Here is a 24,284-nt window from a genome sequence, read left to right as displayed (position 1 = left end):
AATGTAGACACGATACGTAACATGAATTCGTCTTAGGAGGCACAAGGACGGTGGTGTTGGTGTTGCTAGTAGTGGTGGTGGCTATGGTGGTGGTGGTGGTGGCTATGGTGGTGGTGGTGGTGGTAGGCCTGGATAATGGTGGTTGTTTTGATTGTTATGGTGATGGGGATGGCGGCTGTTGTGAATAATGTTGTTTTTGTTGTTGTTTGTTTACAGCAAGGGAGGCAGCTGAAGGGCTAAGTACAAACAATATATAAATAAAAAGGCCTCTATATGCTGCCCCGAAAAAAAAAAAAAAAAGAGGCCAGGAGAGTCAAGTGATGGTGGTTGAAAAGTGTAATTGTGGTGATGGTGTGAAGCGAGGAAGTGTGAGAGAGTCTGGTCAACTTCAATAACCTCTCTGTTAACTGGTCTGCACTATCTGCCGACAGGGAAGGAACTAGATTATTAAATTTTGCGCAAGATACATTTCTTTATCAAACAGTTACCGCGCCGACGCGAGGAAATAACATTCTGGATTTAGTCTTCACGACCGACAGCCACCTCATAACCGCGTGTGAGGTAGGCGAGCCATTTGCAACCAGTGACCGTAACATAATCAGATGCGTTTTAAATATTGAAACAAAAGCACGAGCAAACTCACTCTTAATACCTAATTATAGTAAAGCAAATTTTATGGACCTAAAAAGAGAATTGGCTTCAGTAAATTGGATTCATTTGCTCAACAACGTCAGCGTTCAAGAAATGTATAATCGTTTTACTGCACAAATCACTGCGAGTGTAAATAAATTCATTCCACTCAAGCCACGAAGGACTGATAATCAAAAACCGTTGTGGATGAATAATTACCTACAAAAAATCATCGTCGAAAAAAGAAAACTGTATAAGAAATATAAGTTGTCACATAATTCACAGGATCATACTAATTACATCAATGTCAAGAGAGAGTGCGAAAGGAAAATCAGAAAACAAAAACGCGAAAATGAGATGAAAATATCACTTGATCCCAAGAAAAATCCAAGGTTATTTTTCAGTTACATGAGAAACAAAAAAACTTAAAAATAATATCGGCCCACTACTTTTAAATGGCAATACGATTAGTGATGATAAAGGCATGGCGTCGGTCCTAAATTCAACCTTTAGTAGCGTATTTACAAAAGAGAACATGACATCGATTCCAGCCCCGAAGAAAATTTTCAAGGCCCTGAATTACTTGCATTGACCGAAATTGATATCAGCGAAGTGCGTGCGTACCTGCAGAAAATAGATCCAAATAAATCTCCGGGCCCCAACAATTTATATCCTCGCGTGTTGAGAGAATGTAGTCAACAGCTAGAATTACCCATAACATTAATATTCAACAAGTCATTAGCACAGGCCAGTGTGCCTCTCGAGTTGAAAAAAGCCAATATTACCCCAATCTTTAAAAAAGGAGATAAAAAAAACAAGCCAGTAATTATCGTCCGATCAGCCTTACGTCTGTCCTAATTAAACTCTTCGAAAAAATGATCAGGGATAAAATGATCACTTTCCTTGATTCAAATGATTTGATAACTGATAGTCAGCACGGATTTCGTAGTAATCGGTCTTGCCTTACCAATCTATTAACTTTTTTCAACGATGTTTATACATGTTGGGACGCCCGAAGCCCATATGACGTAATTTACCTAGATTTTCAGAAAGCGTTTGATAAAGTTCCTCACGTTAGACTTATTTCTAAACTGCGTTCCCACGGTATTAACGACCAACTATGTGCGTGGATTCATGACTGGCTCACCGACAGAGAACAGCGTGTAGTTCTTAATGGTGAAGCATCGGATTGGCAACCCGTCACCAGTGGCGTGCCCCAAGGTTCGGTCCTGGGGCCAACACTATTCATAATCTACGTGAACGACTTAGAAACTGATACTCTATCAAAAGTAGCCAAATTCGCCGACGACACCAAATTAGGAGGTACGGTAATGAACAATGAAAGTTGCGAAAAGATTCAATCAGACTTAATAAGACTTGCCGACTGGAGCGAAAAATGGCAAATGAGTTTTAACGTAGATAAATGTAACGTAATGCACATAGGTGAAAAAAATCCTAACTTTAAATATCAGATTCAAGGACATGAGCTCAGCGAGGTAAAACAAGGAAAAGATCTTGGTATCATTATCAGTAACACTCTTAAAATGAGTGATCAATGTTCTGCAGCGAGTAAAAAAGCCAATATGATGTTAGGATTAATATCAAGAAACTTTGATTATAAATCACCCGAACTTATGAAGAGATTATATTTAGCATTTGTAAAACCACACCTAGAATACACCGTTCAGTTCTGGTCACCGAACTATATCAAAGATCAAGTTTTGCTAGAAAAGATACAGCGACGAGCAACCAAACAAATTCCAGCGCTCCGAAACTTGCCATATGACGAGCGTTTAAAGCGTTTAGATATGTTTTCCCTAAAAAAGCGAAGGATAAGAGGGGACTTAATTGAAGTGTTCAAAATCCTTAATGGATTCGACAACATTAAACCAGATAGTCTATTTCAGAGAGACACCAACACAATAACACGCAGCAACGGTATGAAGTTAAAGGGAAATCGATGTAACACATTGGTGCGCAAAAGTTTTTTCAATAATAGAGCCGTCGATCACTGGAATAGACTCCCACCATCAGTAGTTAGCGCACAGAGTATCAATAGCTTCAAGTCTTCATTGGATAAGTACTTCAAAGATATAAGATTGTACTGACCCTTCTTCGCATGTTTTCAGACAGATTGCAGCAAGACGTCAACCTAAATTCATATTATTCTCCCCCACAACCTAGATTGCAAGTAGCGTAAGTTAACAATAGAGTAAAGCAACAGTTAATGTCCGCATGACAGGTGGAGTGAGGTGTGGATGCAGTAAGGTGACAGGTTACTGGTGCCGTGCCTAGTACCGCCGGTAAAACGAGGATCAAGCCTCCACCTGTGCCCCTGAAACTACACCTCACCCATCGTGAGTATTAGGGGGGATCCTGAGGCTGCCCTGTGCAGGCCACTCGTCCTCTTCCATTCTCCTTGTGTTTCTGTGTTCTTATGTTCTTATGAAATGAGGTCATTTTCCCCCACAGCTTAGGTTACCAGTAGTGTAAGTTAAGGGTAGTAATTTCCTCTTATTTCTCTCTTTACTGTAAAATTTCCATGTCCCATTCCTCCTTAAAGGTACATGGTGTTCTCTTCTAACTATTTCCTGCCGGCACGTTGCCGGAGGGAGAGGTGGGTGGGGAGGACCCTTCATCTTTTCTGTCCTGTCCTACCACACGTAGATTACTAGTAGTAGCGGTAGTAAACAGACACCCTCGCCATAGACCGATAGGTCTTCTGGTGTCTGTTCCTCCTATGTATTCCTATGTATTAGTGGCTGCCGTGATGTATGTCTCTTGCTATCTTCATCCCAGCTTTCAATCCAAGCTGGATGCTGCATCTATGTATGCCAAGATGTCACTTCCTCTCGTGCCCATGACCTTGATCCTACAGAATTTTCCACCATTTGTCTAAGACTTCTGTCATACTCCATATGAGGACAGAAAAGACCCTTGTATGTGGACAGCATGTGTGAGGGGGAATAGAGCTGGTGAAAACGATACAAATGCATAACCTCGAAGACACTGATTTAGCAAAAGAGGAAATAAGTTTTCAGTTAATGTTTTGAGTTAAGGATAGACAGAATATTTAGTGTAGAGGAAGGGGACCGCTGAGTGTGGTCGAAGACTAGGGAATAGACGATGGAATTTGTTGAGTTGATAGGCGGAGAAATTGACTTTTTCCTTAGAGAGGGAGATAAAATAGTCGTACAGAATACAAGTGCTGAGAGGTTTAGGAGAAGACAGTGGCAGGATTACCACAGCATAGATAGATCAGCTTGAAAGGAAACACGAGATAAAAACAGAGGGATAGAATTCCGAACATCTGTTCCCTATTCTATGACAACACTCGGCTGTCCACTTAAACAATAAACATATTTGGTCTATCCTCAACTCATAATTTCATCTCACCTCTTCCTAAATCAACTTCTTTGAAGTTGTGTGTTCTGTATTAGTCTTTCAGTTTTTTACCCCTCACAAATGATATCCAGGGGCCTTGTCTGTCCTCGTATAGAGAGCGCATTTCATATAGGAGGGGCTTCATTCACATAGCTGTTTTGGACTCGATGGAGTCAAACTTAAACTCTCTTCTTCTATACCAAACTCTGCTGCAATGTTGCCCCTCTGTCTTCTACAGACATTTTCATGATGATTGCCCTTCTAAGCTTGCTAACTGCATGCCTCCACCTCTGCTGTGGTCCCTCTTCACATAACGTTCTACTCGTCTCTATACTATCCTAATTCCTTATGCAGGTTAACTCCAGAGCAGCCTTCCTTCATCTATTTCCTCCAGCCTATCGAGACACTTCTCCATTTGAAATCAACCACTCTCTTCTGGCCTCTCATTTTTTACTCATGTTGGAACAGAGAGGCAGTGGCTGAATGGTTAGTGTGCAGGTCCTGCGTTCACCATGTTCTGGACAATGCGGGTTCAAATCTTCTGCTACCACCTGGGATTTTTCAGTCATTGCCAAGTGGCATAAGGCTACCCACGTGCTGTCCTGAAGATCACCTATCAACCCCAACTCTAGAGGAACTGTCCAAGTGAATCAAGAATGAGCTCCGGCGGGCAGCATGAGCCAAGAAGAAATGGTGCTGCTATAAACATTTGCCTGCGCCATGACGGGCTTGGGTCGACCACCTGTCCCCTGACGAAAACCTTCCAACGCTATAGGCCAGTGTAAAGAAAAAAAAAACTTGGCTCGGTGTTTGTCAGCTCTTTTGGGCAACAGTGCCAGATGTTCGACTGACAACTGGATTGTCCTTACACTGTGAACTACACATCTCTATCCAGATTGGTACAGGTGCTTATTGGAGGGTTGCAACACCTGGCCACACCTGAAAGAAAGTAACACCAATATTAGAATAGCCTCCACCCTCAACATGCTGCAATGTCATTAAAAACATTACTTCAGGGGTCGGCAACCGCTGGCACGCGTGCCAGACTCGGCACGCAGAGTGCTTGCCTATGGCACGCCACGTGATTCGAAGAAGCAAAGAAAAAGCTAAAAACAGAATAATGAGAGAGAGTGAGAGAGAGAGAGAGAGAGAGAGAGAGAGAGAGAGAGAGAGAGAGAGAGAGAGATAGTACATCCTTACTTTTATCACAGTTTAAGTTTTCGAACGATTTTAAATCATTCTTTCCTATGATACATTGAATTAAAACGACAATGTTTCGTACCCGCGATGAGGAATACGTGAGTACAACGAGATGTAAACGAGTATGAGACACGTTGCCGCTGCTGACGCATCAGTCACGCAGCGGCAGCGTTGCTATTCTGCTTCAGTAACTATTTAGCCGCCGTGGTGACACTCTTTCTAGTTACTGTCGCCATGGCTACTGCGAAAAAGTCAAGCTTGATGTCCGATCATTTCAGTCATCATGGACAAATGACTTTGGATTTATTCAGCAGAATGATCGTGCTGTGTGTGCTCTGCTGCGAGAATGTCGTGTGCCGCACATCGAGTGTTAAAAGACACTTTGAAACAAGACACGAGAAGACTTTCAAGGACAGTACAGACAAGGCTGCAGCGATTAAGAAAGCAGTATCGCGCTGTGAGAAACAAAGTAATGTGTTTAAGTGCTAACAAAAACAATGCAACTGAGGCCAGTTACAAACAAGCTCTGTGTATTTCCAAGCATGGAAAGCCTTTTACTGATGGAGATTTTATAAAAGCAGCTTTCCTAGAGTGCTCTGAGGTGTTATTTGATGGCATATCAAACAAACACATGATCATCTCAAGGATAAAAGACATGACTGTCTCAGCTAGGACCGTGGAGAGACGTATTTCTGAAATGGCTGCTAATGTAAGTGAGCAACAAACTGTTGCTTTAACAACTACACCTGTGTTCAGTGTGGCCCTGGATGAAAGCGTGGATATAAATGACATTCCCCGCTTGGCTGTTTTTGCCAGGTATAGTGACACAGAGATACACGAGGAGCTGTGCATTCTTAAACCTATGTGTGGCCCTACCAAGGGAGAGGACATACTCAAGACATTCACTGATCATTTTGAGGACAGAGGGGTTGACATAAGAAAGATTTTTGCAGTTACAACGGATGGTGCCCCTGCCATGGTAGGAAAAAACAAGGGTTTTACTAAGATGGATGAGGATAAAATTGGACACTCCATTCTGAAATTGCACTGCATAATTCATCAAGAAAATTTATGTGCCAAGATCTGGAGCTCGGATCTCAACAAAGTGATGCTACTGTTACCAAAGTAGTGAATTTTCTTGTTGCACACTCTTCTCTTACGCACAGGCAGTTTCAAGCTTTCCTTGAAGAGGCGGACAGTGCTTACAAAGATATACCCTTGCACAGTGGGAAGGTATTGGAGAGGTTTGTGGAATGCTTTGATGAAATGAAGATTTTTTTTTTTTATCAGAAAAAGGCCAAGACTATCCTGAGCTGGAGGACAGAGACTGGACTGTGAAACTTATGTTTCTCTCAGACATCACCAAACGTCTAAACGACCTCAATCTTGCAAGGTGGTGGAAAAACAGTGATGGATTTGTATGATATTTGGAAGGCATTTGTTGCAAAGCTTGCAGTTTAATCATCAGATATCAAAACTGGTTCTTTCCGTTACTTCAAAAACTTGAAGAACTTGTCTGCAATTCATCCTGTCAACACTACTGATCTTCAGGTGTACATGCAAGAATTAAAGTCTGAGTCCTCAATCAGATTTCAAGATTTCCAACACACTGGCCCAGTGTTTTCGTTTTTAATCAGACCAGACACCTTTAAAGACAGTGAGTTGGACGAGTCTCTCTTTGAGTGGATGGAAACTGAGGAGTTGGAAATGCAGTTGATTGACCTTCAGGCCTCATCATTGTGGTCAGCTAAATTTAAAGATCTTCGAGAAATATTGGAAACTAGTACGAATGATCATGCAGCCTCCATATTAAGTTCCTGGACCTCACTGCCTGATAAATTAAATTGCATGAAGAAGGTAGCTTTTGCATTGCTATCAGCATTTGGATCTACATATCAATGTGAGCAGATATTTTCACACATGAGGCACATCCTCAACCCCCATCGCAGCAAGCTTACAACGGATCATTCTGACGGTTGTGTGAAGCTCAAGGTGTCCAGATACTCACCTGAAATTTCAACTTTGGCCAAAGGGAAGCAAGGGCAAGGATCGCATTAATATTGTGAGTATAAATTTAAAATAAAAAAATAATATATTTTTAGTTACAAGGAATGCTAATTGGTACAAAAAGGTAACATTTATGTTATACATGTGCAGGAAAATACACTTTACTTTAGTTATAATGGTCATACATACTCTATGAGTCTATGTCTATGATTATGATCTCAATTTCCATAGGATATACGCTTTATAATGTGGGAAAAAATAACACCTGGCACGCAAGGTAGTAAAAGAAAAGGCATTAATTAGACTTTGCACTCTATGTTCAAAAGGCTGCCGACCCCTGCTTTAATTTAATTGTTACAAAGGTTTTACTAATGCATTTGTTATTCATTAATATACTGATGGGATAATTAATCTTGTTTTATTTTATAATTGTTCCAGTTCTCCAGAGCCACTGACCTTTTTTTTTTGTTAATCTTAGACCTACTCATATATTCCTTACCAATTTTTGTCACATAAGTAGCAACACTCCACTATCCCTATGCTCAGGGAAATGGCTTATTAAATCAATTTGTATAATCAGACTTTCTAATTAATGTGACTGGAGGAAATATAAGAAAAGCAAATGGCAAACTGACTAATGTTCCTGGAAAAGTACCCATGATCAGTGGCAGTAAACAAATGAAACAGAAAACCTGATGGAGTACAAAGATTAGGAAGAAAACTACGTAGATGACAGAGCTGGGATAACTGAGCTTAAAATTGTTTGATATCTAATCTAAATTTAACATGGACAAGCTGGAAGAACAGCAGAAACATGAACACAACCAGTAGACTGGGCATTGGCAGATACCAGTTGTTTGCTCTTGTGAATGTCACAAATAATATGGAAGAGGTAGTTACGTACTTAAAGAATTTACCTACATGGAATTGTACAACAGTCAGGGTGGCCAAGAGGAAGGTGGCGAGTATGTTTTGCTGTATTTGGAAAGTCCCAGTGTAACTGTAGATAAGTAAATAAAGAAAACGAAATGTGTAGGAGTAAATCATGATGAGAAGCCTTTGAAAAGACCTTATAATTAGTTCAGAAATTCCTATACTTGAGTTTAATAAAGTAGCTCAAGTATATACAAAATGCTTTCAGAATCAGAATTCCCAAAGCCTGAATAAATGTTGGTGGGCAGGAACACATTCACATAAAGGCTGTGTACCGTGCGGGTTACCCAAAGTCTACTTCCCACGGTCTCCTGAATGGGTGTGCCTGTGTTAAAAACTCAGCCCACCTAGCTGTTCATCCTCCCTTTCAGGATGCTTGATAAATGGAAACCTGGGGAAGGTAAACTCTGGTTTTCATCATATTCATTCTCTAACCAATCATCAGGTTCTGTGTTGTTCCTCCACAACTACTGTTGCTATAGTCTTACTGAATTATTTTGAAAAAAAATATCAAGGAGATTACACAGTTTGAAAGTATTCAGGTCTGAAGACAAATATGAAGAAAACTAATGACCCTCCTTCAAAGCCTGTATGCCGTCAGTATTACTAGGAATACAGTCACCAGGAGTGACATGCAGTAATACTTGTATTTCTAATAGTCTCACTAACAAAAATACACTCAAAAAGCCCTTGTTTGGGAACTATGACAAACTGCAACTTATTGTTTTTAAGTTACCATTTGCAAAGGTTAAGGAGTCAAATATTATTAGTTATTGCCCTCTGACTGGTCCGTCTAATACTTAATGGCCCATATAATTATAGATGATCAGACGGGATGGCCCAGGCTAGGCACATCTGTGGTGTTGTGAACAATTATTAAGGTTGCGTCACCACACTAATAAATTTGATAACATTGTCGTGTTCAAAATTCGAGCCAATTAACTTACGGAGGCAACTGTGCCAAATTTGACCTGTCCAGCCCACTCCTGAGTCCTGACCCCCGGATTGCCACTCAAGTGTCGGTCCCTGGCAACAAGTAATTAACCATCTCGTTACTATCCTCTGGGAATAAACATGCAATGTACGGGATAGAAGGCCAGCAGTGCATGTCTATGTGTCATATGCCAAGACCCAAACAGGTAAACAGCAATCACGATGCTAACTTTGGTCCGTGTCGCAGTAAAGATTCCACTGTTCCAAAATGTCCCTGCCTAGACACACAACCCAGCTGGCCTATTCATACGAACGAAATGCAGCCCATGATCAGGATCACTGATAACCCAGGGCAATGACTAGTTAACTACCTCCCTCGATACACCTTCATAATGGCTGCTCAGCATTTCATGCAAATGAAGATAATGAACAATAAGCAAAATATATACTACTAAGGATTTCAGAGGCTGTGCGGCCTCGTTTTTTGGGAATAATATCGTAACGAACAATCGTATCGGTACGAGATTTTGCGACAGTGTATTTCACACACTGCCTTAATTTTGAAGGGTATCGCCAACCGCCACAAGTAGAGAATAAAGGCACTTGTCCCTATACCAAGAGGGTAAAGTCATCAGTGTCAGGCAAAGATACGAACACAACTACCAGAGGCTCCGCCCACCTTGTTCCTCTTCCCTCCATCTCCCGCCTCCTCCCTTCTCCCTCAATATCTCTCTCTCTCTCTCTCTCTCTCTCTCTCTCTCTCTCTCTCTCTCTCTCTCTCTCATGTAGCTTCGTAACTATAATGAATGAAAGGCATGCATTAATTGTAGTGGCGTTATATACTCTTTCTAATACTGATAGGCATCCTTTAAATAAAGTTGAGAGTAGGGTAACGTGTTACTTACATAGCCTAATTACCTCCGTAACTATTGGTAGCGTAGTGGTTTGGTGGTTTATGGTGTACGTTTTCGTAGGGCTATTGTATAGCATGTACCTACTGATAAAAGTAATGGTGCTCTTATCCTTAAATTATAGTGGTGCTATTAATTTTTGAGCACATATCGGCAGCAAAATGATGGAAGATTACTCACCCATGAGTAGTACTAAATTATGATGGAGGAGGAGGACACAGTTTAACGCAAAGCCAGGACATTACTCGAGTGCATCTGCAAGACACTCTTGGTCTGTTAACTAAGGATACTACATAGATGCTTGGATGTAGAGCCTTCTAAATTCTTGATTACCAGACATCTAGCAACTACCCACAACCGAAGCTTCAACCACCGGTTCAGTTTTCCCGTTCGCCGCAAAGGCATTTCTCGCGTAGTGACTTGCCTGGGTGTTGTTATCTTCTCTCAGTCGCCTGGACGACTGGTGCCGCACAACACAGCAAATGACGTACTGGAAAGGTAGCAAAAGGAAAACAACAAACGGCTGCTTGAACAAATACAAGCGAGCAATCGTTCTACCATCAATCAGTGATTCCTTCCTTATCGCCCTTGTACCAGATGTGTGTGTGTGTAAAGTAAGGACTGAATGGAGGATGTTAATCTGACGATCATTAGAATGTTAATCTATTAACATTGTGCCAAGAGAGAGAGAGAGATTGACAAATTTCCTAATATACAAAGTTCAAATATTAAGTCGAGCTACAGTGAACGGATAAGATATTTTCGAGAATAAGGCTTGTCAGCGTGAAGCGTGATGTTTTCTTATTAACATATAGACTACCTATTAAGTAAACTACTGGATTCATTCATATTATTTAACAGTTAATAACACCATCCGGCGTGCCTCGTTCCGCTGATTTACTGATTAGATAGTCAACATTCATTACTGTTGGCTTGTTACGTATTTATGGAACAGTTGCCATGACAACATAACGTCATATATAGACGTTGTGTGTGTGTGTGTGTGTGTGTGTGTGTGTGTGTGTGTGTGTGTGTGTGTGTGTGCAGCACCATAAACAAGCACCTGATTGAGAATGACACGTGTAGAAAAGCTTAAAATTCGGACACTTGAATCTTAGTCATGCGTCTTTTCAATCTGTGCTAACATTGTCAAATCTTATCAAAAACATCTAAATACAAATATAATTATTCAAAGGTTTGGCGTCCACCTGAACTCGATTAGCATTGAATATTCTATCAACAAAGATCAGTGCTGCGTGACTGTCACGGTGACTGCACAGGATGCTTCATAATGATAAAAACCTGCTCAGGACTCACCTGCTGGAAGCTGAAGGGCATGACGCGGGTGTCAGACACACACGCCCCGCCTGGAGCCGCAGTGCCGCCTCGCCGCTCGTCTCGTCAGTAATGAAGATTTACTTCCTCGTGAAGCGGTGCTCCAGGCCTGGGTCGACACCGATTCGAAAGTGTTAGTTGAACCCATAAAGAAAATTAGCCAGCTGTTTCTATTTTTAACTTTAATGCCCATCTTAGGTCCTCCCTCCCATACACATACTCGTACATAAAATGCCCTCCTGTGTGTTCAGACGTTCCCAGAATTATTGAGTAGAATGTTAATCTATTAACATTGTGCCAAGAAAGAGATTGACAAATTTCCTAATATACAAAGTTCAAATATTAAAGTCGAGCTACAGTGAACGGATAAGATATTTTCGAGAATAAGGCTTGTCAGCGTGAAGCGTGATGTTTTCTTATTAACATATAGACTACCTATTAAGTAAACTACTGGATTCATTCATATTATTTAACGGTTAATAACACCATCCGGCGTGCCTCGTGCCGCTGATTTACTGATTGAATAGTCAACACTCATTACTGTTGGCTTGTTACGTATTTGGTTGGAACAGTTGCCATGACAACATAACGTCATATATAGACTGTGTGTGTGTGTGTGTGTGTGTGTGTGTGTGTGTGTGTGTGTGCCACGCACGCCAAACAAGCCTGATTGAGAATGACACGTGTAGAAAAGCTTAAAAATTCGGACACTTGAATCTTAGTCATGCGTTCTTTTTCAATCTGTGCTAACATTGTCAAATCTTATCAAAAACATCTAAATACAAATATAATTATTCAAACATATTAGCGTCCACCTGAACTCGATTAGCATTGAATATTCTATCAACAAAGATCAAGTGCTGCGTGACTGTCACGGTGACTGCACAGGATGCTTCATAATGAAAAAACCTGCTCGGGACTCACCTGCTGGAAGCTGAAGGGCATGACGCGGGTGTCGGAGGAGCCGCCGCCCCGCCTGGAGCCGCGGTGCCGCCTCGCCGCTCGTCTCGTCGGTAATGAAGATTTACTTCCTCGTGAAGCGGTGCTCCAGGCCTGGGTCGAGCACCGATTCGAAAGTGTTAGTTGAACCCATAAAGAAAATTAGCAAGCTGTTTCTATTTTTAACTTTAATGCCCATCTTAGGTCCTCCCCTCCCATACACATACTCGTACATAAAAATGCCCTCCTGTGTGTTCAGACGTTCCCAGAATTATTGAGTAAGCGGCAAGGAGCACCTGACAGCTATGAATATATAAGAGAGAGAGAGAGAGAGAGCGAGAGTAGTTGGGGCAAAGTTTGTAAAAGATGAAGGAGGGAACATCATGGTGGAAAAAGAAGATATTGGAAAGATGGAGTAAATATTTCAGTGAACTGTTAAATGAGGAAAATGAATATACGATAAATGAAACTGAAAAAGTAGAAGGCCCACAAGAAAATATTATGGAAGAGGAAGTAAAAGAAGCACTTAAGGAAATGATAATAGTATAGAGCAGCAGGACCCTCAGGGCTAACAGTAGATTTAATAAAAGCAGCAGGAAAGGAAGGAGTGGTGGAATTGACAGGAGTGTTAAACCATGGATTAAAAAAGGGAAAAATACCAGAAGACTGGAAAGGAAGCTACACTATACCCATTTTTAAAGGGACAGGAGATGCTTTGAAATGTGGTAACTCTAGGGGGCTAAGGTTACTGGAGCATGGCAGGAAGGTGTATGAAAAAGTCCTGGAGAAGAGGCTGAGAAGGATGATAAGAACTGATAAATGTCAGTTTGGCTTTTGTCCTGGGAGGTCAACAACTGAAGCAATATATACTATGCGAGAGCTTCAGGAAAGGTTCATGGAGAAGAGGAGGAGACTGTATCATGTTTTTGTAGATCTAGAGAAGGCATTTGACAGAGTACCATGGGGAATTATAAGATGGGCATTGAGAAGACAAAGAGTACCACAAGGATTGGTTGAATCGGTGGTGGCACTACATGAAGGTACAAAATGAAGAATGAAAACAGTGGCGAGAACATCAAATGAGTTCGAAATTGGAGTGTGGGTTCAGCAGGGCTCTGCCCTTAGCCCGCTCCTGTTTATAACAGTAATGGAGGAGGCAACAAAGGAAGCAGGAGGAGAGGCACCATGGGAGCTGCTGTATGCAGATGACTTGGTAGGAAATGCAGAGACAGCAGAAGAAGTGAAAGAAAAGTTTAATAAATGGAAGGAAGGAATGGAGGAGAGAGGTTTGAATATTAATATGGAAAAAACAAAGTATATGGTGACTGGAAAAGAAGCAAGAGAGAAGATTAAATCAGGAAAACACTCAGGTGGATGCTGTGGGAAGGGAGTAGGGATAAATTTAGTCTTATGTTGCAGGCAGTGGTGCCACCTTAGATGCTCAGGCCTCAGAAGTGTAAGAGGAGTGCAGAATTTTACATGCCCAGCTTGTGTAAGGAGACAGCAAGGACAAGAAACTGAGAGGGATGAACTAGAGGTGAATGGAGGAAAGCTGGATGAGGTAGAACATTTCTTGTTATCTGGGAGATGTTCTGGACTGTGAGGCAGGAGTGGAGAGGACAGTGAGAGCGAGCGTGGCGGCAGCGTGGTTAAAGTGGAGGGAGGTGACTAGTCTACTTGTGAATCGTAGCATACCTCTAAAGAGCAGAGCAGGGGTGTACCAAGCGTGTATTACAGTGGTTCCCAACCTTCTTTTCAGGCGACCCCAATCATGCACCTCTAGACATGACTGCGACCCCACTAGTTTAGTTGTATATGTGTTACTATAATGGAATAACACCATGTTTGATATTTTGAGGTTTTGGCAACCCCAAGAAAATCGCTTAGCGACCCCAGAGTTGGGAAAGGGGGGTGTATTAGATCAGTGATGTTGTATGGAGCAGAAACATGGGCTCTAACTAGAAACTTGATAGAGGTATTGAGAGCAAATGATCGCAGAAGGCTGAGGTATGTGGCGGGCATCAGGTGGCAAGACAGGGTGTCCAGTGCAGAGGTAGCTAACAGATGTGGAGTACAGGACCTGGAAACAGTGCTCAGAAGGGAAAGACTCCGATGGTTTGGACATGTGAAGAGAGCAGGGGAGGATACAGTGCTGGGCATTTTGGAGAGATTGGAGGTAGAAGGAAGGAGACCAGTTGGTAGACCTAGGAAAACGTGGAGAAGTGTATACAGGAAGACTTGGCATTGATGGGATTGGATGAGCATAGGGCAGAAAACAGAGTGGAATGGAGGAGTCATAAAGTGTCCAGCCGATCAGGAAGTGAAAACGGACGTTAAACAAAATGATGATGATGATGACTTATAAATGAATGCCCTTGCTGATTGATTACATGTGAATTAAAATGAGTTTTTGCCCTGTGAGTAAATCCTCAATTAATGGAGCATTATTTTTGTCTCAGCACAATCATAACAACACAGAGAGTGGCGAGGCCCAGAGGTTGCTGCCCCACTCTTTACAAACAAAATGGTGCTGGCACCAATCATACATTCAATTCAACAGACTTTTAGCATCAATCTACACTCCTTGCCCTTCCATTAGTCCACTTTAGTGAGGAATTACTGTACAAATAAACTGTCAGGTGTTCAGTCTGCCCTTTGCCCTATTATAGGTACAGAGCTGTATGTACGGCTTCACATAATTTCTCTGTGGCCTGCACTGCAGCCACCTGGCAACCACCTTCATCCGGGGAAAGTTGACTCTTCAGAGTCCAAGGCAGCTGGCTACTGGTGGGGACTTGTGGCCTGGCTCATGATGACATGATCACTGTTTAGGACAGAATCAGGCCAACAAACTTCCCTTGTGTCTAGCTGCCTGGAGGCAGTGGTGGGCACCGCTAACCGGAAAGTTAGATTCACTGACTGGTAATGCACTAACTAAAAGTTAGCTTCGCTTACACTAAATTGCTAAACTGATAAAGAAATTAGTGGAAGCTAACGCTAACCTCTAACCGCTAACTTTTTTATATGGATTTAGCTCCGGTTTAGTATTTTGGCTCTAAAACCCTTATAAACAAACCTAGTGACCTGAAACTTCAAAATGTTGTAGCTTAGACATAGAGCTTTCTAGAAAGGTATAGCATGCATGGTCCTCTTGGGGTGGCACATGACGCACCAGAAGTGCAAGACATTGGGGTTCGCCATATCTCTTGATTTAAGGACAAAGTACTTCTCCAGGTGGGGCCACGGGTTCCAGATCTTCTGGGACTCCTGGCCGTCAGCTTGAGTGTCCTCCGCCTCACCCACAGCTGCTGACGGCCCCCTAACAGGGCCAGCATCCTCAGGCGGAACAAAAACGTCCTCACTCCGGTCACCTTCCATGACTTTGATATCAAACGATAAACAAGGCGACAATAATGAACACAACTGCAGTGACAACGTTGCAGCTGAACTGAACAAGGAGCCCAAAGAGCAACAACAAAAAGAGAAGAGAAAGAAGCCTCCAGTTTTTCCTAAATCCGTATATTTTACCCAAAAATTCCAGCAAATTTACGCACATTTTACTTTTTTCCATAACTGGCACTTTTATTTATATTATTTTAAGTTTATTTCTTGTCAGGTGGAAAATATTAAATTCTTGGTATTAAACCCCAAGTTCAATGAGTTGGAAATGGAAGATGCATTACCCTAAAATACCCAAAAGTTTCCCTAATAATTGTCCAGTTACCCAACTTTAAGGCATAATTTACCAAAAACTGGAAGCACTGGCATTGTTGCGCTACGTGGCTCAACTGGTGCTGTGTCTGCCCACAACGGATAAAAGCAAACCTGTATGAACTTTTTAGTGGACTTTAAGTTAGCGGACGAGGAACTACATGTAGCAGAAGCTAATTGGTCCACTAGCTGCTTCCAAAGTTAGTGAAAATGCTAATCAGCTAGCAAAAAAGTAACAAAAAAGTTAGCTTTGGTAATTAGCAGTTAGTGGAACCGTGCCCACCACTGCCTGGAGGAAATGAGAAAGAGAGAAAGATTTACAAGGAAGATAGCGTCATAGATTAGGGAACAAAGGTTCAGAATATTCTAGTAACAAATAAAGATAATAAATAGACTTGGGAAGGTCACATCAACATGCAAATAAATGATAACAAAGAGACAACCAAAGTAACAGTGTGTCAAGCCAGGAACCACATGAGCCACAGCAAACCATGAACCAGGAAGAGATGAAGTGAGTGGCTGGGATGGGGCACCTCAGCACCAGACACAGGGGCAGAGAACCAGGCACACATGAAGTGAGTGGCTGGGAGGGTGCACCTCAACACCAGACACAGGGGCAGAGAACCAGCCACACATGAAGTGAGTGGCTGGGATGGGGCACCTCAGCACCAGACACGGGCAGAGAACCAGGCAAACATGAAGTGAGTGGCTGGGATGGGGCACCTCAGCACCAGACACAGGGGGGGAAAGCTTCAGGGAAACACTTTTCCTGCACAGGATTACTAATGACTTACAACAACGATGATGATGATGATGATAATGAATACTCAAAAAACTTTCTAGTCTGCCATAGCAAGTTTGTACAAAGGCTTGAAAACACAGGAAGGAAAACTGGGATGCTCTGGAGAACAATCCCCCAGTCATTACTGTTATCTAATATCATTATCAGCTATTGTTATTATTATTATTATTATTATTATTATTATTATTATTATTATTATTATTATTATTATTATTATTATCAGCCAGTACTAGTCCACTGCACAAAAAGCCTTTCGACCAAGCTTCAGTTCTCTCTCCCTGATGCTAGTGTTTTCCATCCTGCTCTGCTGACGGTTCTAATGTCATCGCTACACTTAGTTCCCTGTCTGTCCTGGCTTCTATGACTCCTAGTTCTCCATATCTCCCTCCGTCTGGTCTTGTGTGATCCATCCTGCCCTGGCTAAGGTTCTTATTTCATCCCTCCACCTTGGCTGCTGTCTGCCCTGGCTTCTATGACTCCTAGTTCTCCATATCTCCCTCCGTCTGGTCTTGTGTGATCCATCCTGCCCTGGCTAAGGTAATAATTTCACGTCCATCTCATTATATATCACTCAGGGTTCTACTTCAGCACATGGTTTCCCACCTCTGTCTGTCCATCAGTGTAGCTCACCTCACTCCAGGCAAGATTCTATTTCACCTCTCCAGCCAATTTTTGTGTGGCCTGACCATTCAATTCCTACACTTGCTGGGTCGCCATTCTACTGAGAGCACAGATGAAGCACTGCCGCCATCAGCCTCACCTAACAGCCTCACCACACCCCAAGTAGCTCTTCACTTGCCTTCACTTGCTGGGCCACTGGTTATACTAATGCAAGGTCTGCCATTACGAAGAGAGCGTTTTAGCTAGTTTGTCCACATCATTCCAACTAATATGCAATACTAACAGGAAAAAACTAGGTAAGGAAAATGAAACCCAGCAAAAGTCTCCATTTGCTCCCTCCCCTGCATGACCTTTGCATACCTCCTCCTCCCATCTTAACACACAACAAAAAGCACACCCCCATATAAACAACATCCCTTAATGTGTAACAGCTGATACCTTGGTCTGGGCAGGAATATCACAGAAGTGAAGTTGTCTGGGTGGCCGAGGCGTTCGCTGAGCCACTGCAGCGCTGTGTCCTCCATGCCCTGCGTCACCAAGCCGTCACCTGCACATCACAGCAACCGTCAGGGTCCGTCCACACGGTCAAACACTGTCTGTCGGACAGACACTGTGTTACCATATCATAAGGCGAACCAGGATGACGTCATAGGCGTTGAAATGAAGGAAGTTGATATGGCAACAAACAGTGGTACCAGATGAAGTTGTGTACCATAGTTTCTACTCCGTTCACCAGGCAAAGATCGGCAGACAATGTTCAAAGTTGATGTTCGCTGGCAACCCACGGGTATCTAAGTCAGTGTTAGTATGGGCTCAAGACAGGTGACAGACGTACGGCCAGCCATGTTGACAGGGCAGGTGAGATCTAATCAACTGACAGCCTCAGTTCATCTGGTTAACAAGTAACTTTGTTCATCCTGTGCCTGGCAGTATCGTGTACTTCCAAGCCTCTGTCCCACCAGGCAGTGTCCGATACTACGAAAATGGGCAGTGTCTGGTACACCTCTTGGTGCTCGCTTCTGACGTCATCAGCGAGCCTTTCCGCTTTCCATTGTTAACTGGTAGCAGCGTTTGTCCGACGGACATTGTTCGACCGTGTGGACGCACCCTTACAAGGCGTTTTGCACTGGTACCACTATGAGCCAGACATGGCCACCAACACACTGAGGTCCCTGCCATGATACTTAGGTCCTTATTTTTAACGTCTCGGCCTCCCATTATGACTGTTAACCAAGGCCACAGAGGAGATTAACCGGGTGTTCATGTGGCTGTTTTTCCCGTCCAAGGTGCAGAAGTTGTGTAACACTGTCTCCAGGATCACAGAACACTCCATGAAAATTTCAGCAACTGCTACATGAGGCTTTTCAAATGGAAACTGAGTCACTGATATGTTTAAAAATAGGGACTTTATTCCCTCAGCCACCCCCCCTTCCTGGTGTGACTGATCCCTGCCTCAGGTTATTTATGTTGTGTTGATGAAGGTGACCCAGTGCATCAATACTACAGCAAGTGTTAGAAACTGGAGCTGATGCTGATGTTGGCCTGGAGGGTGAGGGAGGCTGTGGGGCTTATTGGGCATGTCAGCCGTGATGGCAGGGGCTGAGGGTACTTGTAGTGTAGACTGTTTCTCCTGCTGATATTGGTGAGTTGAAGGCAAGAAGCAACACACACCTCTTGTTAGCTCATCAGGCATTGTTCTGTCCCTGCCCTCCCCTTACTTTACTGTCTCCTAGTGTTCATACTCCGTGGAGGGGACTCAGGGTCTACAGTGGGGCCCTGGCTCTAGTGATGTTAAGAGGCTGAAAAATGTCCAACCATTTCAAATGGTCCGTTTGGGCGGTAGATTCCTGGGTCCTCTCCTCCCCTCTGCTCTGCCACACAGCCCCAACACCTGTTTTTTCCTCTCCTATGTTACCTGTAGCTAACACATGAGAGGGAAAAACAGGTGTTGGGAGTGAGCGCAGGCCCGTCCCCAGAAGTCTAACCATAGGGGGGCAATTGAAATATCAAGGGGGGCAGATCATGAGAAGGCTGTCAGTAGCATAGAGCAAAGAGTTAGTCCCACCTATATCGATACATGGGTCCATAGTTGTCATGGCTAAAGTTGGGATATAATAAAAACAGTTCTCTCTCTCTCTCTCTCTCTCTCTCTCTCTCTCTCTCTCTCTCTCTCTCTCTCTCTCTCTCTCTCTCTCTCTCTCTCTCTCTCTCTCTCTCTCTCTCTCTCTCTCTCTCTCTCTCTCTCTCTCTCTCTCTCTCTTAAATGATGAGGAAAATTACCTCAGATTTACAGATTTTACCTGATTTTAATATATATATATATATATATATATATATATATATATATATATATATATATATATATATATATATATATATATATATATATATATATATATATATATATATATATATATATATATATATATATATATATATATATATATATATATATATATATATATATATATATATATATATATACACACACACACACACACACACACACACACACACACACACATAATAACCCAGTAATAATTGAGAACTTAATAAGGAATGTAATAGCAAACACCAAATCAAATTTAATAGATATTATTTCCTTATCATGTTTCACAAGTAGGACATTGAAACTAAGCAAATTTAAATGCGTTATTTATGAGGACGAGGACTGCATTGTTTCTAAGGACTACATACCAATATACGCATCAAATTACTCAGACGAGAAACAGGCATGTCTTCCTCATAGCAAGACATATAAAGCAATTGCAAATCAAGGAAGGTAAAGCACAGCCAGGAACACTGAAAACCCCAATACACATCATGCACAGTAACCAAATAAAAAAATGGCATTTATTTCTCATAACCAACTAAAATCCCAATCAATATTCACATTATTCAAAGTACACATAATGCACAGTATCCAAACCAGGAAGACTTTTATATTTCATAACCAAGTTAAGCCACTGATCAAAATACACATCAATCAAAATATGCAGAAGATAAATAGGCATGCATTTCTCATAACAACAAGGCATTGAAGGCAAGTGTAAATCATGGAAGATAAAGCACACCCAAGAACAATGAAAGCCCCAAATAGACACACACTGCATAACATCCAGATCAGAAATAGACATGCTTTCTCATAACAACAAGTTTAAAGTAACTCTAGTCATGAAAGGCCACCCATGAAAGAACACATAAGAATATTCAAAGCCTCAATATACACATCATACAGAATAAACTGATCAGAAATAGGTATGTACTTTTAAAACCCAACACCCCAGTAGCCAATATGCACATCATTAAGTACCAATATGAGAAATATAGACATGTTTTCTTCATAGCAACACATTTAAAGCAAGTGTAAATCATGGAAAACAAAGCAAACTCAAGAACATTGAAAGCCCCAATATACACATCATGCAAAGTAGTATCCAGATAAGAAATAGCCCAACCTTTTCCTCATCAACTCCAAGCCCCAATAAACACATCATGCAAAGTAGTATCCAGAAAGAAATAGCCCAACCTTTTCCTCATCAACTCCAAGCCCCAATAAACACATCATGCAAAGTAGTATCCAGATAAGAAATAGCCCAACCTTTTCCTCATCAACTCCAAGCCCCAATATACAGATCATGCAAAGTAGTATCCAGATAAGAAATAGCCCAACCTTTTCCTCATCAACTCCAAGCCCCAATATACACATCATGCAAAGTAGTATCCAGATAAGAAATAGCCCAACCTTTTCCTCATCAACTCCAAGCCCCAATAAACACATCATGCAAAGTATCCAGATAAGAAATAGCCCAACCTTTTCCTTATCAACTCCAAGCCCCAATAAACACATCATGCAAAGTAGCATGTCATACATTTGAAATAAATTTCATATCTGCTGTCTGCTGATGCTCTTAATACAACTGAATCTTCCTGCTTCTTGCAGCAAATTTATGGAGAAATTCATCCATATTAATTTTTTGAGTGTAGTCAGAGAGAAATGACAACAATACAAGGTTGCTTTTTCTTTTATGGGTCATAGATCGCCTGTATGGTACTAGTACACGTGAGAGTGTTGAAAATGATTCTTCACATACTGCCTCGTAGAGACATTCCCAGATCTCCTCGATATTAACTGAGAACCTGATAGTTGGGGTGGGGAGTAGGAGGGGAGGAGCAGGAAACTTGGTAGTTGGGGGGGCAGCGAATCTGGTAGGGGGGGCAGTGCCACCCCGTGCCCCCCCTTATGGACGGGCCTGAGTGAGCGGCAGAGCAGAGGGGAGGAAAGGACCCAAGAAATCCGCCGTCCAAACAGACTATTTGAAATGGTTGGACCAAAGTTTGGGTGAAAATTTTGAATAAAAAATAAAAACAGACAGGAACTCATTGGAAAATGCCTTTTTGTGCTCTGTCTCATGTGCTTTAAACAACCCAACCTACATTTATAGATGAACATAACCACCAATAAGGAAAGCAACGAAAAAGCTCTGACTGTGTGTGCTCTCTATTGAATACAGATGTTGGGAGTGTGTTTGCTCACTGAAAGCCCAGACCTCTGCCACCGTGACCACTGCCACCCCCACCACCACACCCAGCGAGACACACGGCAGCCCCCTCTGGAGCTGCAGCAGCCCTGCCTCGGGCTGGCCTGACGCTGTGCAGACGGGGGGCAATGTTTGTACATAAGGCAGACGATGTAGTTATGTGAGTGGCCAGTGACACCTTTGCAGCACCATCTGCAAATGTTTCCTTTGACTGTGATTGTTGTTTTCAGTAAAGGGTCGCCTATAAGAGCTGCTGAGGGAACACTGTGATGGGGCTGCTGTGTGGAACGCTGTGTTTGGTGCGCCCAGCTGATCCAGTGTCAGTGTGTTTCACCCCCACACCCACGGGGAGCTGTGTGACTCACCAGTGGACGGAATGCACCACTGCAGCGGTCAAGTCCTCTGGTCTAGCAGGGTGCTGCAGGGGCAATGTCACACACCAGCACTCAGTTGGCCTGAGCCGCATAGCTCCCCATGAGTGGGGCAGGCCAAGCGGGACACTGGATCACCTGAGAGCCACAAAGCTTCATTATGAGGTCACCAGGGCTTACCAGTAGGGGTCATCCTGGGTCACAATGTGCAGGATGTCCAGCTTGTTGAAGGGCAGCCCGGCTTCCTTGCAGGGAATGTGCTTGTTGTCCTCCTTGGGGTCATAGTGGAAGTAGGCGTGCACCCTCACCTTGCTCTCCCTGAGGTGCACCGAGCTGCTGGCCGGGAGCAGCCTGAAGGTCATGGTGCCCTCCGCCTGCACCTGGAAGGCAGGAGGTGGGCTGGTTACTTGTGGGCTCGGAAAAATAAATAATGATATTAATAATTGTAATGATAGCTTTATTTCATCCAGAGCAAGTATACAGGAAAAGCAAGGCAAAAGAGAGAATAAAATTTGACCAACAGTTATATATATATATATATATATATATATATATATATATATATATATATATATATATATATATATATATATATATATATATATATATATATATATATATATATATATATATATATATATATATCCTCTCTCTCTCTCTCTCTCTCTCTCTCTCTCTCTCTCTCTCTCTCTCTCTCTCTCTCTCTCTCTCTCTCTCTCTCTCTCTCTCTCTCTCTCTCTCTCTCTCTCTCTCTCTCTCTCACAGTCACTACCACAGCCCACAGGCACATATAGGTCTCTCTCTCTCTCTCTCTCTCTCTCTCTCTCTCTCTCTCTCTCTCTCTTCATCCTTCCTTTCCCTTCCCTTCCCTTCCCTCTCCCTCCCTCCCTCACCAGCATCTTGTGGACATCCGCCGGTGTCTTGCCCTCCACATTGAAGGTGTTGACCCCTGCACCTCGTCGGCAGCATGGATGAGGCCGGAGCAGTCAGCCATGCATGATGCGGGTGACGATGATGGCTCCGGAGTGGTCGTCCTGCTTGATGGTGGCTCCCTGGGGGTAAGTAAGGAAGGGACGTGCTAATGTTGAAGACGCTGCCATTGCCTCCACAATTTTTTTTATTTTTTATTTTTTATTTTTTTTACTGTTTATTGGGGGCAAAGGAGGGAGTTCAAGGGCAAGATAGACAGAGAGATAGAAGGAACAGAAGGCAGGGAAAGGAAGGGAGAAAAGAGAAAGAAAGAAAAAGAACAAGAGGAAGGAAGGAAAGAGTTTACCAGCGGAAGGGATGAAAGAATGAAGTTGCTGGTTAACTCTTGCATAAAGGGTTTGGACAGTATAGGGATGAGCAGGAGTGGAAATACAGACGAAGGGAGGCTGTTCCAGAGTTTACCAGCGAAAGGGATGAAAGAATGAAGATGCTGGTTGACTCTTGCATTAGGGATCTGGATAGCATAGGACTGAGCAAGAGTTGAGAGAGGAGGAGGTATGCAGGTGAAGGAGACAAGTAAGACACACACCCAGCCACTACATCTACACACAAATTCCACAAAACCAGTCTTTCTACTCCCCACAATAGGCTCTGCTCCCTTTCCCTCCTGTGGCAAGCACTGGGCAAACAGCAACAAGGGTCAGGGAACTCAACACAGACTGAGGCACAGAAATACAGTGTCTTACATAATGATTCTTAAACTGGGTGGCCATGACTTCCATCTCGACCAAAGAAAAAATAAATAAAAAGAAGGAAATGCCAATCTTTTCAAGTGCACTGCCTCAGATGACTGTTGTGAGGTGCTGGCTGTCTCTTTAAAACACTGAATCAGCCTGTACTCGCCTAGAATATTTATTACATCAGAATATTGAGAAGCTAACCTAACCTAACCTAACAAAACCCCAAACAGTTACTATAGGTCTTGCCTCAGAAAATTCATACATGCTTCCTTACTAATGAGACTCTCTACAACAAA

At 42.6% G+C, this 24,284-nt stretch overlaps 1 protein-coding gene across 2 annotated transcripts; it reads right to left on the bottom strand.

Annotated features, from left to right (window-relative positions):
* Positions 1-4,817: 4,817 nt before the first annotated feature.
* LOC126992596 (uncharacterized) lies at positions 4,818-23,364 on the bottom strand. Of its 2 annotated transcripts, XM_050851412.1 has the most exons (5): positions 23,212-23,364; positions 22,499-22,698; positions 17,845-17,953; positions 12,258-12,386; positions 4,818-4,953 (listed from the first exon to the last, which is right to left on the bottom strand). In XM_050851412.1, exons 2-5 carry the CDS (start codon positions 22,509-22,511, stop codon positions 4,902-4,904), a joined length of 303 nt encoding a protein of 100 aa, XP_050707369.1. In that variant the 5' UTR covers positions 22,512-22,698; positions 23,212-23,364; the 3' UTR covers positions 4,818-4,901. The 2 variants fall into 2 exon arrangements, 1 of the variants encoding a protein (XP_050707369.1); XR_007746660.1 differs by lacking the exons at positions 4,818-4,953; positions 12,258-12,386 and adding an exon at positions 11,393-11,442 and having other exon boundaries at positions 17,845-18,002.
* Positions 23,365-24,284: the final 920 nt, after the last annotated feature.

The sequence above is a fragment of the Eriocheir sinensis genome, unplaced genomic scaffold, assembly GCF_024679095.1.
Source record: "Eriocheir sinensis breed Jianghai 21 unplaced genomic scaffold, ASM2467909v1 Scaffold494, whole genome shotgun sequence".
NCBI lineage: Eukaryota > Metazoa > Arthropoda > Malacostraca > Decapoda > Varunidae > Eriocheir > Eriocheir sinensis.
This window is presented reverse-complemented; position numbering and strand designations above follow the sequence as displayed.